Source organism: Salmo salar, chromosome ssa11 (assembly GCF_905237065.1).
Source record: "Salmo salar chromosome ssa11, Ssal_v3.1, whole genome shotgun sequence".
Taxonomy (NCBI): Eukaryota; Metazoa; Chordata; class Actinopteri; order Salmoniformes; family Salmonidae; genus Salmo; species Salmo salar.
The window spans coordinates 53,064,235-53,082,741 of NC_059452.1; the positions used below are offsets into that span (position 1 = coordinate 53,064,235).

The 18,507-nt window shown below is 45.2% G+C and overlaps 2 protein-coding genes across 4 annotated transcripts in view; both read right to left on the reverse strand.

The window, feature by feature from the left end:
• The window catches only part of LOC106594058 (puratrophin-1), a 188,906-nt gene extending 176,739 nt beyond the window's left edge, over positions 1 to 12,167 (reverse strand). The window contains exons 1-4 of the mRNA XM_045689763.1: positions 10,835 to 12,167; positions 5,168 to 5,626; positions 4,817 to 4,940; positions 1,816 to 1,909 (exon numbers count right to left, since the gene is read on the reverse strand). Coding sequence (XP_045545719.1) covers positions 1,816 to 1,909; positions 4,817 to 4,940; positions 5,168 to 5,585 — 636 coding nt within the window. The 5' untranslated portion in view covers positions 5,586 to 5,626; positions 10,835 to 12,167. The remainder of the gene's footprint in view (positions 1 to 1,815; positions 1,910 to 4,816; positions 4,941 to 5,167; positions 5,627 to 10,834) is intronic.
• A 770-nt stretch (positions 12,168 to 12,937) lies between these two features.
• Positions 12,938 to 18,507, reverse strand: part of LOC123725172 (rho guanine nucleotide exchange factor 40) — a 45,273-nt gene continuing 39,703 nt past the window's right edge. The window contains exons 5-7 of one of the 3 annotated variants that reach the window (XM_045689766.1): positions 15,178 to 15,290; positions 13,261 to 13,278; positions 12,938 to 13,218 (exon numbers count right to left, since the gene is read on the reverse strand). In XM_045689766.1, coding sequence (XP_045545722.1) covers positions 12,953 to 13,218; positions 13,261 to 13,278; positions 15,178 to 15,290 — 397 coding nt within the window. In that variant the 3' untranslated portion in view covers positions 12,938 to 12,952. Of the gene's footprint in view, positions 13,279 to 15,177; positions 15,291 to 18,507 lie in introns of all 3 variants that reach the window. The other 2 variants (XM_045689765.1, XM_045689764.1) reach the window with 2 other exon arrangements.

An 18,507-nucleotide genomic window follows, 5' to 3' on the forward strand; every position in this document is an offset into this window, starting at 1 on the left:
AGCAGAGCACTCAGAGGTTCTAGAACCCTCACAACATCAGACAGAGCACTCAGAGGTTCTAGAACCCTCACAACATCAGACAGAGCACTCAGAGGTTCTAGAACCCTCACAACATCAGACAGAGCACTCAGAGGTTCTCTAAATCAGATTGTAGAGAAAATGACTAAATCTAACGGTGTTGTTGTGTCCCGGTGTCTGACACCAGCGTAGCTTCAAGAGACAGTTTGAACAGAGCAGAGTAATAATACACAGTACTGCATGGCAGTAATGAAGTCCTCTCACAATCTATTCCTACTGAAATGGAGACATGCTGGACGCTCCAGGGTGTCCACTAGACAACCATCAAGTGGAATGTTTGGAGGATAAAGGCATCCTGATTACAAACAGACTCCATGACCACAACAAGCTGTTTTTACATTTAACAGATGCTCTTATCCAGAGAGACTTACAGTAGAGAGTCATTTACCAGACTCTCTTATCCAGAGAGACTTACAGTAGAGAGTCATTTAACAGACTCTCTTATCCAGAGAGACTTACAGTAGAGAGTCATTTACCAGACTATCTTATCCAGACAGACTTACAGTAGAGAGTCATTTAGCAGACTCTCTTATCCAAACAGACTTACAGTAGAGAGTCATTTAGCAGACTCTCTTATCCAGAGAGACTTTTACAGTAGAGAGTCATTTAACAGACTCTCTTATCCAGAGAGACTTACAGTAGAGAGTCATACATGTTTATACTGGTCCCCCAGTGGGAATCGAACCCACAACCCTGACGGTGCAAGAGCCATGCTCTACCAACTGAGGCCACACAGGACCTGAGTTGTTCCTTTCACCAGGACCTTAAGACTGCTGTCTGTCTGTCTGTCTGTCTGTCTGTCTGTCTGTCTGTCTGTCTGTCTGTCTGTCTGTCTGTCTGTCTGTCTGTCTGTCTGTCTGTCTGTCTGTCTGTCTGTCTGTCTGTCTGTCTTGTCTGTCTTGTCTGTCTGTCTTGTCTGTCTGTCTTGTCTGTCTTGTCTGTCTTGTCTGTCTGTCTGTCCAGGCCTGGAGTTGGTCCTGGCAAAGTAAGAAAGACCCAGGCTTCATGATGACTCAGGGCCTGTTGGGGGGGATAGTCAGGGCTGGACCCTTATTCCACCAGAGAGGAGAGTGGTATCTGAGCAACGGTGTCTGAGAAACGGTGTCTGAGCAACGGTGTCTGAGCAACGGTGTCTGAGCAACGGTGTCTGAGCAACGGTATCTGAGCAACGGTGTCTGAGCAACGGTGTCTGAGCAACGGTATCTGAGCAACGGTATCTGAGCAACGGTGTTGTCTCATTATCAACTGAATGGCAGTCTGGAGACACAACAACATCTCCATATAAATACATTGACCTTTATTTGGTAGGGTCCAGAGTTTTTCCCATCTCTCCATCACAGCTGTCATCATCAGACCGGTCCAGGGTCGACTCATCCAGCTTCTAAAGCTGTTGTTGACTAGAGCCTGGTACTAACCAGAGGCAGACGGTCTAATCTCTGCAGGACACCACGGACCCAGTTCAGCAGAAGAACAGCTCGTCTTCAGAGGAACTGGAACTCAGGAGGGCTGACCAGACCCCCAGTGTGATGAGGCTTGTCGTTTACCCAGTTTACTGATACTGACCAGGTGAACGATTGTTCCACATGATAGGCAGAAGGACGTGGCTGTGTTAACATCATTTGTCTGACAGGAAGTTGGGATGTGTCTCCACTGTATGTGTTTCTCTGTAAAAACGCTAACAGCAGTCACAGGGTCTGTAAACACTGTTCCCTGGTATCCTGTTTGACTGTGTCTTACCTGTAGTATGTTGAAGGCTTTAAACAGAGCGGGGACAGGGGAACACCTCCGTGAGTCCACCAGGACTGTCAACCCTAGGGAACGCACCTCCTTCCTGTAACACACAGGATATGACATCAGAGACAGAGACTCAACCCACAACAGTAAGCTCTTCAGAACCGTAGAGCCAGGGAGAAAGTACAACCAGCAGGACTGTGGGACATGAGGGTCTGTGTTGTAGTCTACACCCCTAACCTGTCTTCACACAGTGTGATGCTGTACCTGACAACTGATGGACTGATTGGTGTATGTGTGTGTGTGTGTGTGTCAAAGTTAGCCGGGATTTGCCGGCTTTAGGCCAAAAAAAAATCATTGACCAGATTGACCGGGAGATAAAACAATCCCATTGCTTTTTATTAATACATGGAAATACATTTGACTTTAATGTTTATCAATCTATTGGTTAATTTGCATAATTGAGTGTAACTAGATTGGCGTGTATTTTCATTGGTCGTCAAGCTGCAGCTCCTCCCTGCTGGAGTGAAACACTAGAGCTGCAGCTCCTCTCAGTTCCTCCCTGCTGGAGTGAAACACTAGAGCTGCAGCTCCTCTCAGTTCCTCCCTGCTGGAGTGAAACACTAGAGCTGCAGCTCCTCTCAGTTCCTCCCTGCTGGAGTGAAACACTAGAGCTGCAGCTCCTCTCAGTTCCTCCCTGCTGGAGTGAAACATGCTTTATATGCCCAGTCACTGAGCAACAACTATAAATGTAATCGTGTTACAAAACAGTTTCGTTGGACAGAAAAATAGCTACTATTTGTATTTCTCATCTGGTAATTGAAGGGCGCCTCCCATGTGCCATTTTAAGTGCGTAGACAACAGTATTCAGCCTATCAGCACGTCACTCACCACTTCGCAACGTGAGCTGGAGGCATTTTCACAACTGACACTAGGCGGATTGAAACCTGAACGTTTTACTTCATATTATGAGGCATGTCTGACCTTGCTTCAACGTAGCCTAGACAAAACCCCACCATTGAAATGTGGAGGCCATTATTTTATAAAGACTTCCCCCCCTCTTTCACGCTGCTGCTACTCTCTGTTATTATCTATACATAGTCACTTTAATAACTCTACCAACATGTACATATTACCTCAATTACCTCGACACCGGTACCTCCTGTATATAGCCTCCACATTGACTCTGTACCGGTACCTCCTGTATATAGCCTCCACATTGACTCTGTACCGGTACCTCCTGTATATAGCCTCCACATTGACTCTGTACCGGTACCTCCTGTATATAGCCTCCACATTGACTCTGTAACGGTACCTCCTGTATATAGCCTCCACATTGACTCTGTACCGGTACCTCCTGTATCTAGCCTCCACATTGACTCTGTACCGGTACCCCCTGTATATAGCCTCCACATTGACTCTGTACCGGTACCCCCCTGTATATAGCCTCCACATTGACTCTGTACCGTAACACCCTGTATATAGCCTCCACATTGACTCTGTACCGTAACACCCTGTATATAGCCTCCACATTGACTCTGTATCGGTACCTCCTGTATATAGCCTCTACATTGACTCTGTACCGTAACACCCTGTATATAGCCTCGCTACTGTTATTTACTGCTGCTCTTTAATTATGTTACATTTATATCTTACTTTTTGAATGTATTTTTCTTAAAACTGCTAGTGGGACAACTTCTGGTGAAACTTCAGGGCCTGAGCAACAGGAAGTTTACTGTGGGCACGTCATTCAGACAGGAACTGGAGAAAAAAGGGGCCTAGCCCTAAGAAGTTCAGGGCTTGTAAGGAAGTATTTCACTGTAATTCTACACCTGTTGTTGTATTCAGCGCATGTGAATAATAACATTTGACTTGAAATCAGCATTTCTCTCCTGTTCTATTGGTTTTCATATCAACTTTCTTTCCTTGTCCAGAAGCCAAAGGCACCATCCTGGTCATAGTATCAACCCATCCTGGTCGTATTATCAACCCATTCTGGTCATATTAACAACCCATCCTGGTCATATTATCAACCCATCCTGGTTGTATTAACAACCCATCCTGGTCATATTATCAACCCATCCTGGTCATATTATCAACCCATCCTGGTTGTATTAACAACCCATCCTGGTCATATTATCAACCCATCCTGGTCATATTATCAACCCATCCTGGTCATATTATCAACCCATCCTCGTCATATTATCAACCCATCCTGGTCATATTATCAACCCATCCTGGTCATATTATCAACCCATCCTGGTCGTATTAACAACCCATCCTGGTTGTATTAACAACCCATCCTGGTCATATTATCAACCCATCCTGGTTATATTATCAACCCATCCTGGTCATATTGTCAACCCATCCTGGTCATATTATCAACCCATCCTGGTCATATTAACAACCCATCCTGGTCATATTATCAACCCATCCTGGTTATATTATCAACCCATCCTGGTCATATTATCAACCCATCCTGGTCATATTATCAACCCATCCTGGTTATATTAACAACCCATCCTGGTCATATTATCAACCCATCCTGGTCATATTATCAACCCATCCTGGTCATCTCAGCCCATCCTGGTCATATTATCAACCCATCCTGGTTATATTATCAACCCATCCTGGTCATATTAACAACCCATCCTGGTCATATTATCAACCCATCCTGGTCATCAACCCATCCTGGTCATATTATCAACCCATCCTGGTCATATTACCGGCCCCCCTGTGGCTCAGTTGGTAGAGAATTGTGTTTGCAACGCCAGCATGGTGTGTGCAACGCCAGGGTTGTGGGTTCGATTCCCACGGGGGGCCAGTACAATTTTTTTTTATGAAATGTATGTATTCACTACTGTAACTCATCTGCTAAATGACTAAAATGTAAATGTAAATATTATCAACCCATCCTGGTCATATTATCAACCCAACCCTGGTGTGTGTGTGTGTGTGTGTGTGTGTGTGTGTGTGTGTGTGTGTGTGTGTGTGTGTATAACAGTACCTGAGCACTGTGCAGTAGTAGACCAGGATTCTGACCAGTTCTCCACAGTCACAGCTGGGGTTCAACCAGACGGTGTTCCTAGTTGTCACGGTCACCAGGGCCCGACCTCCCTTATCTCTTGTTCCTGAGACAAACACACAAACAGGACGTCTATCAATCAAACACAGTCACTGAAGTGAAACAACGTCATGTAGCGTGAAGGTAGTAATTGGTCTCAGATCAGATCATGTTTTACCAGTGACACAGCTAGTCACATCAAGACAGAATCACCGTTACTTCATCAAACAAGCCTGGTCGGACATGAAATATAAAAGCTTGTGTGTTTCCAGAGATGTGGGCTGTTCTACTCACCAGGCAGACAGAGCACCCCAGAACTGAGGACAGCAGCATTAATGTTGTGGGCCTCTGTCAGTGTCTGGGAGCACTGGCTGGACCGGGAGTAGGACCTGGTTAACTGGGCTGGGGACTGGGTTAGCTGGGCTGGGGACTGGGAACACTGGCTGGACTGGGAGTAGGACCTGGTTAACTGGGCTGGGGACTGGGCTAGCTGGGCTGGGGACTGGGTTAACTGGGCTGGGGACTGGGTTAGCTGGGCTGGGGACTGGGTTAACTGGGCTGAGGACTGGGTTAACTGGGCTGGGGACTGGGTTAGCTGGGCTGGGGACTGGTGTAGTTGGAGAGAGGGAGGAGGAGGGTCGTGAAACATCACTGCTGGGGTCCGCTGTAGTTCTGGGTCTCTGTGGTTGGTTTCAGTGGATGGCTTGTCCATGGAACAGGATTTTAACACAGGTTCTTCTGGCTGAATGGGGCCTGGATGGAGAGAGAGAGAGAGAGAGAGAGAGAGACAGAGAGAGAGAGAGAGAGAGAGAGAGAGAGAGAGAGAGAGAGACAGAGAGAGATACAGAGAGAGAGAGAGACAGAGAGAGAACAGAGAGAGAACAGAGAGAGAGAGAGAGAGAGAGAGAGACAGAGACAGAGACAGAGAGAGAGAGAGAGAGAGAGAGAGACAGCTAGTCACTGACTGACAGGCATGGAACACACACCTGCATACTGACACACAACCTCGAGACACGAGATACACATTTTTAGAACAGTTCTAAACAGATATAATCACTAAACATCTAATCTAAACCTTTATAAACATATATAAATCACTAAACAGTTTATATAAACCTTTATAAACATATATAAATCACTAAACATTTCATATAAACCTTTATAAACATATATAAATCACTAAACATTTCATCTAAACCTTTATAAACATATATAAATCACTAAACATTTAATCTAAACCTTTATAAACCTTTATAAACATATATAAATCACTAAACATTTCATCTAAACCTTTATAAACATATATAAATCACTAAACATTTAATCTAAACATTTATAACATATATAAATCACTAAACATTTAATCTAAACATTTATAAACACATATAAATCACTAAACATTTCATTTAAACCTTTATAAACATATAAATCACTAAACAGTTCATTTAAACCTTTATAAACATATATAAATCACTAAACATTTCATTTAAACCTTTATAAACATATATAAATCACTAAACATTTCATCTAAACCTTTATAAACATATATAAATCACTAAACATTTCATCTAAACCTTTATAAACATATATAAATCACTAAACATTTCATCTAAACCTTTATAAACATATATAAATCACTAAACATTTCATCTAAACCTTTATAAACATATATAAATCACTAAACATTTCATTTAAACCTTTATAAACATATATAAATCACTAAACATTTCATCTAAACCTTTATAAACATATATAAATCACTAAACATTTCATTTAAACCTTTATAAACATATATAAATCACTAAACATTTCATCTAAACCTTTATAAACATATATAAATCTCTAAACCTTTATAAACAGTGAGATATAAATCACTAAACATTTCATCTAAACCTTTATAAACCTTTATAAACATATATAAATCACTAAACATTTCATCTAAGCATATATAAATCACTAAACATTTCATCTAAACATTTATAAACATATATAAATCACTAAACAGTTCATCTAAACCTTTATAAACATATATAAATCACTAAACATTTAATCTAAACCTTTATAAACATATAAATCACTAAACATTTAATCTAAACATTTCATCTAAACCTTTATAAACACATATAAACCTGTCAAGACATCCAGGCATCAACACACACTGCATCTCTATCGTCTCCTACAGTGAGATCAGATCAGATCAGTCTCTTCATTACAACACACTGCATCTCTATCGTCTCCTACAGTGAGATCAGATCAGATCAGTCTCTTCATTACAACACACTGCATCTCTATCGTCTCCTACAGTGAGAGGCTCTGCATCTGTCCTCGTGCTCCTAGATCTTAGTGCCGCTTTTGATACCATCGATCACCACATTCTTTTGCAGAGATTGGAAACCCAAATTGGTCTACATGGACAAGTTCTGGCCTGGTTTAGATCTTATCTGTCGGAAAGATATCAGTTTGTCTCTGTGAATGGTTTGTCCTCTGACAAATCAATTGTAAATTTCGGTGTTCCTCAAGGTTCCGTTTTAGGACCACTATTGTTTTCACTATATATTTTACCTCTTGGGGATGTCATTCGAAAACATAATGTTAAATTTCACTGCTATGCGGACGACACACAGCTGTACATTTCAATGAAACATGGTGAAGCCCCAAAATTGCCCTCGCTAGAAGCCTGTGTTTCAGACATAAAGAAGTGGATGGCTGCAAACTTTCTACTTTTAAACTCGGACAAAACAGAGATGCTTGTTCTAGGTCCCAAGAAACAAAGAGATCTTCTGTTGAATCTGACAATTAATCTGGATGGTTGTACAGTCGTCTCAAATAAAACTGTGAAGGACCTCGGCGTTACTCTGGACCCTGATCTCTCTTTTGAAGAACATATCAAGACTGTTTCAAGGACAGCTTTTTTCCATCTACGTAAGATTGCAAAAATCAGAAACTTTCTGTCCAAAAATGACGCAGAAAAATTAATCCATGCTTTTGTTACTTCTAGGCTGGACTACTGCAATGCTCTACTTTCCGGCTACCCGGATAAAGCACTAAACAAACTTCAGTTAGTGTTAAATACGGCTGCTAGAATCCTGACTAGAACCAAAAAATTTGATCATATTACTCCAGTGCTAGCCTCCCTACACTGGCTTCCTGTTAAGGCAAGGGCTGATTTCAAGGTTTTACTGCTAACCTACAAAGCATTACATGGGCTTGCTCCTACCTATCTTTCCGATTTGGTCCTGCCGTACATACCTACACGTACGCTACGGTCACAAGACGCAGGCCTCCTAATTGTCCCTAGAATTTCTAAGCAAACGGCTGGAGGTAGGGCTTTCTCCTATAGAGCTCCATTTTTATGGAATGGTCTGCCTACCAATGTGAGAGACGCAGACTCAGTCTCAACCTTTAAGTCTTTACTGAAGACTTATCTCTTCAGTAGGTCCTATGATTAAGTATAGTCTGGCCCAGGAGTGTGAAGGTGAACGGAAAGGCTGGAGCAACGAACCGCCCTTGCTGTCTCTGCCTTGCCGGTTCCCCTCTTTCCACTGGGATTCTCTGCCTCTAACCCTTTTACAGGGGCTGAGTCACTGGCTTACTGGTGTTCTTCCATGCCGTCCATGGGAGGGGTGCGTCACTTGAGTGGGTTGAGTCACTGACGTGGTCTTCCTGTCTGGGTTGGCGCCCCCCCTTGGGTTGTGCCATGGCGGAGATCGTTGTGGGCTATACTCGGCCTTGTCTTAGGACGGTAAGTTGGTGGTTGGAGACATCCCTCTAGTGGTGTGGGGGCTGTTCTTTGGCAAAGTGGGTGGGGTTATATCCTGCCTGTTTGGCCCTGTCCGGGGGTATCATCGGATGGGGCCACAGTGTCTTCTGATCCCTCCTGTCTCAGCCTCCAGTATTTATGCTGCAGTAGTTTATGTGTCGGGGGGCTAGGGTCAGTCTGTTACATCTGGAGTATTTCTCTTGTCTTATCCGGTGTCCTGTGTGAATTTATATATGCTCTCTCTAATTGTCTCTTTCTCTCTTTCTGTCTTTCTCTCGGAGGACCTGAGCCCTAGGACCATGCCTCAGGACTACCTGGTATGATGACTCCTTGCTGTCCCCAGTCCACCTGGCCGTGCTGCTGCTCCAGTTTCAACTGTTCTGCCTGCGGCTATGGAACCCTGACCTGTTCACCGGACGTGCTTGTTGCACCCTCGACAACTACTATGATTATTATTATTTGACCATGCTGGTCATTTATGAACATTTTAACATCTTGACCATGTTCTGTTATAATATCCACCCTGCACAGCCAGAAGAGGACTGGTTCCTCTCTAGGTTTCTTCCTAGGTTTTTGGCCTTTCTAGGGAGTTTTTCCTAGGGAGTTTTTCCTAGCCACCGTGCTTCTTTCACATGCATTGCTTGCTGTTTGGTGTTTTAGGCTGGGTTTCTGTACAGCACTTTGAGATATCAGCTGATGTACGAAGGGCTATATAAATCAATTTGATTTGATTTGATTTGAGATCAGATGAGATCAGTCTCTTCATTACAACACACTGCATCTCTATCGTCTCCTACAGTGAGATCAGATCAGATCAGTCTCTTCATTACAACACACTGCATCTCTATCGTCTCCTACAGTGAGATCAGATCAGATCAGTCTCTTCATTACAACACACTGCATCTCTATCGTCTCCTACAGTGAGATCAGATCAGATCAGACTCTTCATTACAACACACTGCATCTATCATCTCCTACAGTGAGATCAGATCAGCCTCTTCATTACAACACACTGCAGCTCTATCGTCTCCTACAATGAGATCAGATCAGACTCTTCATTACAACACACTGCATCTCTATCGTCTCCTATAGTGAGATCAGATCAGATCAGTCTCTTCATTACAACACACTGCATCTCTATCGTCTCCTACAGTGAGATCAGATCAGATCAGTCTCTTCATTACAACACACTGCATCTCTATCGTCTCCTATAGTGAGATCAGATCAGATCAGTCTCTTCATTACAACACACTGCATCTCTATCGTCTCCTACAGTGAGATCAAATCAGATCAGTCTCTTCATTACAACACACTGCATCTCTATCGTCTCCTACAGTGAGATCAAATCAGATCAGTCTCTTCATTACAACACACTGCATCTCTATCGTCTCCTACAGTGAGATCAGATCAGATCAGTCTCTTCATTACAACACACTGCATCTCTATCGTTTCCTACAGTGAGATCAGATCAGATCAGATCATATCAGTCTCTTCATTACAACATGACACACGACTGCTAGAGGATGAGGCTATCTGACGCTAGCTAGGTGTCTCTGGGATGCATTCCAAATGGCACCCTATTCCCTATCTAGTGCACTACTAGGGCTCTGCCTCTGGTCTAAAGTAGTGCACTACATAGGGAATAGGGTGCCATTTGGGACACAGAAAACCCTCCTTCAGAGAGAGGAGAGATCAGGAGTCTAGTCTATGCATCACAGGACAAGCTATGCTACCTTAGAAAACACACTCAAAAGACCCCAATCCTCTCTCTCTCTCGGTCTCTCTCTCTGTCTCTCTCTCTTTGTCTCGCTCTCTCTCTCTCTCTCTCTCTCTTTGTCTATCTCTCTCTCTCTTTGTCTCTCTCTCTCTCTCTTTGTCTCTCTCTCTCTCTTTGTCTCTCTCCCCCTACTTTCTCTCTATCTGTCTCTCTCTCTAAGAGGCGAGGCTTAAAGAGGAGGGCTAGAACCACTACAGGAAGGACAACAGGTGGAGAAGGAGGAGTTGGAGGAGAAGGTGGAGAGGAGTCATTCAGGCCAACATGTCATTGGTGACTGCTAAACAGGAGTGACTGCTAAACAGGAGCAGTATTTGTAGGACTAAAAGGGACAAAAGGGCGGGGGGGTAAGCAGCAGTGCAGAACGGGAGGATGGTGGATGATTAGGGGGATGAACGAGGGATGAAGGAGAGAGAGAGATAGGTACCTGTCTCTTCTTTCTCTTGGGGCTCAGTAGCTGAGTGGTTCTCCTCCTCTTCCTCCTCCTCCTCCTCCTCCTCCTCGTCCTCCGATCTCTGCTCCTCTGATTCAGTGGAAGGTGTGTCTATGTTCTCTGCTGGTGCGTAGTGTGGTTGGTGGTCAGTGGGAGTGGGAGTGGGGACTAAGTGTATGAGAGTCTCGGTCAGAGTGTTCACTGCCTGGTCCTCTCCTTGGGGAGTGTTTGATTGGCCTGTGGAGGCCTCAGGGGCATCATGGTGAGAGTCTGTCTCACTGATGCCAACCACCTGTAAGGTGCCAACATGGCTGGCCCTCTCCTCTATCTCTGTCCTGGTTTCTGAACCACTATCCCTCTCCTCTGTCTCTATCCTGGTTTCTGAACCACTATCCCTCTCCTCTGTCTCTGTCCTGGTTTCTGAACCACTATCCCTCTCCTCTGTCTCTGTCCTGGTTTCTGAACCACTATCCCTCTCCTCTGTCTCTGTCCTGGTTTCTGAACCACTATCCCTCTCCTCTGTCTCTGTCCTGGTTTCTGAACCACTATCCCTCTCCTCTGTCTCTGTCCTGGTTTCTGAACCACTATCCCTCTCCTCTGTCTCTGTCCTGGTTTCTGAACCACTATCCCTCTCCTCTGTCTCTGTCCTGGTTTCTGAACCACTATCCCTCTCCTCTGTCGCTGTCCTGGTTTCTGAACCACTATCCCTCTCCTCTGTCTCTGTCCTGGTTTCTGAACCACTATCCCTCTCCTCTGTCTCTGTCCTGGTTTCTGAACCACTATCCCTCCTCTCCTCCACCACTGTTCCTGTCTCTTCCGGGACTCTGTCTGTCTCCTCACTGTCTTCCTGACTGAGAGACTCTTCCCTCTCCACTATACTGTGTGACTGGGTTAAAACCTCCTGGCTGTCAGTCTGGGGGTGACTGAGAGACTCTTCCCTCTCCACTATACTGTGTGACTGGGTTAAAACCTCCTGGCTGTCAGTCTGGGGGTGACTGAGAGACTCTTCCCTCTCCACTATACTGTGTGACTGGGTTAAAACCTCCTGGCTGTCAGTCTGGGGGTGACTGAGAGACTCTTCCCTCTCCACTATACTGTGTGACTGGGTTAAAACCTCCTGGCTGTCAGTCTGGGGGTCAGAAACCACTGATAGGGCTGTGCTGTCACACACTGACCAGTGAGACTCAGAGACACGTGTTCGCCTCTGGAGACGAGCAGCATTACCTTCTGTACGGTCTGACGGTGTCCTCTCTCCGCTGACCCCCTCTCTGGCCGTGGAGGAGGATGGGGAGGAGGGGGAGATGGCGGAGGAGGGGGAGGAGGGGGCCGTGGGGGAGGTGGGGGAGGAGGGGGAGGTGGGGGCCGTGGGGGAGGAGGGGGGAGGTGGGGGCCGTGGGGAGGAGGGGGAGGAGGGGGCCGTGGGGGAGGAGGGGGAGGTGGGGGCCGTGGGAGAGGAGGAGGAGGTGGGGGAGGTGGGGGCCGTGGGAGAGGAGGGGGAGGTGGGGGCCGTGGGAGAGGAGGGGGCCGTGGGAGAGGAGGGGGCCGTGGGAGAGGAGGGGGCCGTGGGGGAGGAGGGGGCCGTGGGAGAGGAGGAGGAGGTGGGGGCCGTGGGAGAGGAGGGGGAGGTGGGGGCCGTGGGAGAGGAGGGGGCCGTGGGAGAGGAGGTGGGGGTGAAGATGACAGGGCATAACACGTCGTTGTTCAGGTTTTCCTCGATGAGTCTGCAACACACCATGGACTGGGAGAAAGTGCTGCTTTTCACTGGAGCCTGAAAGGGCCTGGCGGGGGTTGCTTTGGGGGGGTGTTGGGGTGGGTGTAAAGGTTTAAGGGGTGTGTGTTGGGGTGTGTGTTGGGGTGTGTGTTGGGGTGTAGTCCAGGGTTTATGCAGGTTCCTGTAGTTCAGGCTAATAGACTGTGTTAAGGATCCTTTCTGAGGAGAGAAGCGTGGTAGACAGATCTCTTCCAGTTCAACATACTCTCCCTCGGCGTCCGAGTCCTCTTCTGCTGCGATGTCAAAACCGTTTCCATCGTTACTGGTCTCGATAGGCTGTCTCAACCGTGGGAGGAGCTTCACCTCTTTACTCTCTCCACACTGGTCCTTGGATGTGTCAATCAAAATGCATCTGGCCCTCTCCGAAGGCTTGAAGACATCCTGTTCCCTCCCCTGTCCCCTTCTCCCTTGGTAGGGACCCGAATCGGCGCAGCCACCGTGGCTGTGGGTCTGTTAATGAACTGAGGGTGGACGACATCCTCCCAGGGTACTCTGAAGATGTCGTTCCCTGCAGAAAGGAGGCAGTGGGACAGTGTCCTCCCAGACCCTGTCCCCGACAATGTCCCAGACCTTGTCCCAGACCCTGTCCCCGTTCCTGTCCCCGTTCCTGTCCCAGACCCTGTCCCAGACCTTGTCCCCGTTCCCGTTCCGCTCCGATCCCTGTTGACTGAGAAGAACAATAATTTATTAATCCATACCAGACAGAAATGTGTCTTCATCAGTAACCATTAACCCAGGGTTGCCCAACTGGCGGCTCCTCAAGTTTTCTGTTGGACATAAAATACTGTAAAAAACACCAGCAAATCAGCACGTAGTGATTTTAATGTTGGAACTCTGTTCCAAAGTAATCCCAGGCATAATAGAGAGATACAGGGCCTTCAGAAAGTATTCAGACCCCTTGACTTTCCCCACGTTTTACAGCCTTGTTTTAAAATTTATTAAAAAAATGTTTTTCTCCCCCTCATCAATCTACACACAATACCTCATAATGACAAAGCAAACACAGGTTTTTAGAAAATTTTGCAAATGTATTTAAAATAAAAACCGGAAATATCACATTTACAGACCCTTTACTCTGTACTTTCTTAAAGCACCTTTGGCAGCGATTACAGCATCGGGTCTTCTTGGGTATGATGCTACAAGCTTGGTACACCTGCATTTGGGGAGTTCCTCACATTCTTCTCTGCAGATCCTCTCAAGCTCTGTCAGGTTGGATGGGGAGCATCGCTGTACAGCTATTTTAAAGTCTCTCCAGATGTTCGATCGGGTTCAAGTCCAGGCTTTGGCTGAGCCTCTCAAGGACATTTTGAGACTCGTCCTGAAGCCACTCCTGTATTGTATTGGCTGTGTGCTTAGGGTCATTGTCCTGTTGGAAGGTGAACCTTCGCCCCAATCTGAGGTCCTGAGCGCTCTGGAGCGGGTTTTCATCAAGAATCTCTCAGTACTTTGCTTCGTTAATCATTGCCTCGATCCTGATTAGTCTCCCAGTCCCTGCCACTGAAAAACACCCCCACAGCATGATGCTGCCACCACATCTGAGACTCTTTAGGTGCCTTTCGGCAAACTCCAAGCGGGCTGTCATATGCCCTTTACTGAGGAGTGGCTTCCATCTGGCCACTCTACCATAAAGGCCTGATTGGTGGAGTGCTGCAGAGATGGTTGTCCTTCTGCAATGTTCTCCCATCTCCACAGAGGAACTCTGGAGCTCTGTCAGAGTGACCAACGGGTTCTTGTTCACCTCCCTGACCAAGGCCTTGCTCTTTTGCACTGTCAACTGTGGTACCTTATAAAGACAGGTGTGTGCCTTTCCAAATCATGTCCAATCAATTTGATTTACCACAGGTGGACTCCAATCAAGTAGAAACATCTCAAGGATGATCAATGTTAACAGGATGCACCTGAGCTCAATGTAGCAAAGGGTCTGAATACTTACATAAATAAGGTATTTCTGTTTTTTATCTTTAATACGTTTGCAAAAATGTCTAAAAACCTGTTTTTGCTTTGTCATTATGGGGTATTGTGATGTCATTATGGGGTATTGTGATGTCATTATGGGGTATTGTGATGTCATTATGGGGTATTGTGTTTAGATTGCTGAGGATTTCTTTTTTATTTAACTGATTTTGGAATAAGGCTGTAACGTAACAAAATGTGGAATAGGTCAAGGGGTCTGTATACTTTCCGAAGGCACTGTATATGTGATCGTATACAAATGTATGCAATGTTTGAAAATGAATATGTTTTATATCTGTTTGATATTCTTGCGGTCAATTTGCAGTCTACAAATGATTTGTAATTATGTTTCCGGGCCCTCGGCCAGCCGCTCCAGAACAAAACCGTCCCGCGGCTGAATCTAGTTGATGATCCCTGCATTAACCCCGCCGAATAACCACACACACACACACACACACACACACACACACACACACACACACACACACACACACACACACACACACACACACACACACACACACACACACACACACACACACACACACACACACACGTTGGAGGAGCTGAAGCAGAGGGCAGTTACATGCAGTGTCCAATGAGTGCAGTTTACCTGAGTGGAGCCAGGCCATGGTGAAGAGGGAGGTGTAGGCTAGCTCTGGTACCTTTACCTCCTCTACATGCTGCCCACTGGGGGCCAGACAACGCAGGATGATACAGGGGGGGCTGGAGGGGAGAGAGAGAGAGGTTACCCGGTTACCTTACATTGCTGCCCACTGGTTGGCCAGAGAACGCATGATGATACAGGGTGGGTTGGAGAGGGAGACACCATGTCCAAACCGGACGTGTGCGTGCGTCTGCCACTGTGCGTAAATTGATTTTGTCCCCCCCCACCAAACGCAATCACGACACGCATGTTAAAATATCAAAACAAACACTGAACCAATTATATTAATTTGGGGACAGGTCGAAAAGCATTAAACGTGTATGGCAATTTAGCTAGCTAGCTTACTGTTGCTAGCTAATTTGTCCTATTTAGCTAGCTAGCTTACTGTTTCTAGTTTGTCCTGTGATATAAACTTTGAGTTGTTATTTTAGTCATCTCTTCTCCTTCCAGGCTTATTCTTCTTCTTTGGACTTTACATGGCGATTGACAACTAACTTTCATAATAAGGTGCATTACCAGAACCGACCGACTGACCTCAGTTCATCTTTCAATCACCCACGTGGCACGTGGGTTCAGTATATGCTTCTAAAAGCCAATGAGGAGATGGGAGAGGCGGGACTTGCGTCGCGTTCGGCGTCACAAATAGATGCAACTTCTATTTTAGCGCCTGGCAACGCAGACGCTCGTTGGCGCACACGAACAGTGTGGGTGCAATGATTTAATAACATGTACATTAATTTAGAAACGCTCGCGCAAGCGACACTTCCGATTTGGGTAGCGTGAGAAAGAGGTTACCTGGTTACCTTACTAGGGCTGGGCGGTATACCGTATTTTACAATGTACCGGTATTGAAGCAAGGACCAGTTTGGGTTTTTACTTTACCTTCTATAACGGTATGTTTGGTTTGTTAAATGTGATTCGTCATTTCGTTTGTATAGTTTTACTCGCTACTTGAGTTGACTCTCTCACCAAGCCCCGCCCCCTGTCACACAAGGAGCGCCATTGGTCAATGCAGCAGATGCAACAATATGTTGATGACAACAATGGTGCTTTCCACTTTGCTTCTTAATATCAACCCACAAACGTTCTATAATTAAACTATTAGTCTGTGTATCTTACTGTCTGTGTATCTTACTGTCTGTGTATCTTACTGTCTGTGTATCTTACTGTCTGTGTATCTTACTGTCTGTGTATCTAACTGTCTGTGTATCTAACTGTCTGTGTATCTAACAAGATTCTTACTGTCTGTGTATCTTACTGTCTGTGTATCTTACTGTCTGTCTATCTTACTGTCTGTCTATCTTACTGTCTGTGTATCTAACTGTCTGTGTATCTAACTGTCTGTGTATCTAACTGTCTGTGTATCTTACTGTCTGTGTATCTTACTGTCTGTGTATCTTACTGTGTGTGTATCTTACTGTCTGCTAGTTTGTATTTTCTTAGCAAATTGCTAAAATAAAATCTTGTTAGCAGCTAATACTGATTGCTATTTAGCTGGCTAGCTAGCTAATACACATATTTTTTTTATTTAACTAGGCAAGTCAGTTAAGAACAAATTCTTATTTACAATGACGGCCTAGGAACAGTGGGTTAACTGCCTTGTTCAGGGGGCAGAATGACAGATTTGTACCTTGTCACCTCGGGGGATTCAATCTAGCAACCTTTCGGTTACAAGTCCAACACTCTAACCACTAGGCTACCTGCCGCCCCTCCATTCTAACCACTAGGCTACCTGCCGCCCCTCCACTCTAACCACTAGGCTACCTGCCGCCCCTCCACTCTAACCACTAGCCTACCTGCCGCCCCTCCACTCTAACCACTAGGCTACCTGCCGCCCCTCCACTCTAACCACTAGGCTACCTGCCGTATTGAGTCAGAACAAACGTAGCTAGCTAATACAGCTTGATACCAGTGGCCTAAATCAGCATGTTGTTTGTGCAACGGTATCTTCCGAGAGGAATAGGCGAAGCATGAATATGTTAGCTACCTGAAGTAAGAGAAAACATTTTAATGTAGCCAAGAGATTTTAGGGTCCCAGTCCCCTGGGAAAAACTGCCCAAAACATTGGTTCCTACTCGTTCACAACAACACCACCATACAGATCCTATTAGTATTCTACTGAATAATTATTTAAACACCTCCTGGCTTTTTGCCCACTATTACACGCTAACTATAGAATTAGAAAATGAATTATATATGTCCATAATTCCACCCAAGTGTTTTGATCTGAATCGCAAGTGAAATCAAAAGGGTTATATTTTTATTAAAAATAAGGCCTAGATTTTTTTGCCCTACGTGGCAGCGTGGAAATGAGATCAACTTTTGATTGACCGGTATAAAACAATCAAAATGGAGAAAGACCCATTGAAATCACGTATAATGTACGTGTTGCCACCCTAGTTTCAAACACTACTCATAAAGCAAATTTAGAACTTTTTTATATTTAAAAAAAAAACATTAAATACTGTAAAATATTGTCATACTGTCAAAAAAATGTGATTTTTTTTTGTGATATGACATTTTGGCCATATCGTCCAGCCCTATACCTTACCCTTACCCATGATTCACAGCAGAGCTACGGATCACAGGGTACCACAGGTACGACTAGACAAGACCTGGTTATATAATACACTGAACAAAAATATAAACACAACAATCTCAAAGATTTTACTGAGTTACAGTTCAAAGAAGGAAATCAGTCAATAGAAATAAATTCATTAGGACCTAATCTATGGATTTCACATGACTGGGAATACAGATATGCATCTGTTGGTCACAGATACCTTAACAAAAAAAAGAACTTCAGCTTACAGGAATTGAGTACAGATCCTTGAGACATTATCATGCTGAAACATGAGGTGATGGCGGCGGATGAATGACACGACAGCGGGGGCCTCAGGATCTCGTTAAAGTATCTCTGTGCATTCAAATTGCCATCGATAAAATGCAATTGTGTTTGTTGTCCGTAGCTTATGCCTGCCCCATACCATAACCCCACCGCCACCATGGGGCACTCTGTTCACAACGTCGACATCAACAAACCGCTCACCCACACGACGCCATACACGTGATCCGCGGTTGTGAGGCCGATTGGACGTAGTGCCAAATTCTCTAAAACGACTGAAGGCGGCTTATGGTAGAGAAATGAACATTCTATTCTCTGGCAACAGCTCTGGTGGACATTCCTGCAGTCAGCATGCCAATTGCACGCTCCCTCAAAACTTGAGACATCTGAGGCATTGTGTTGTGTGGCCTTTTATTGTCCCCCAGCACAAG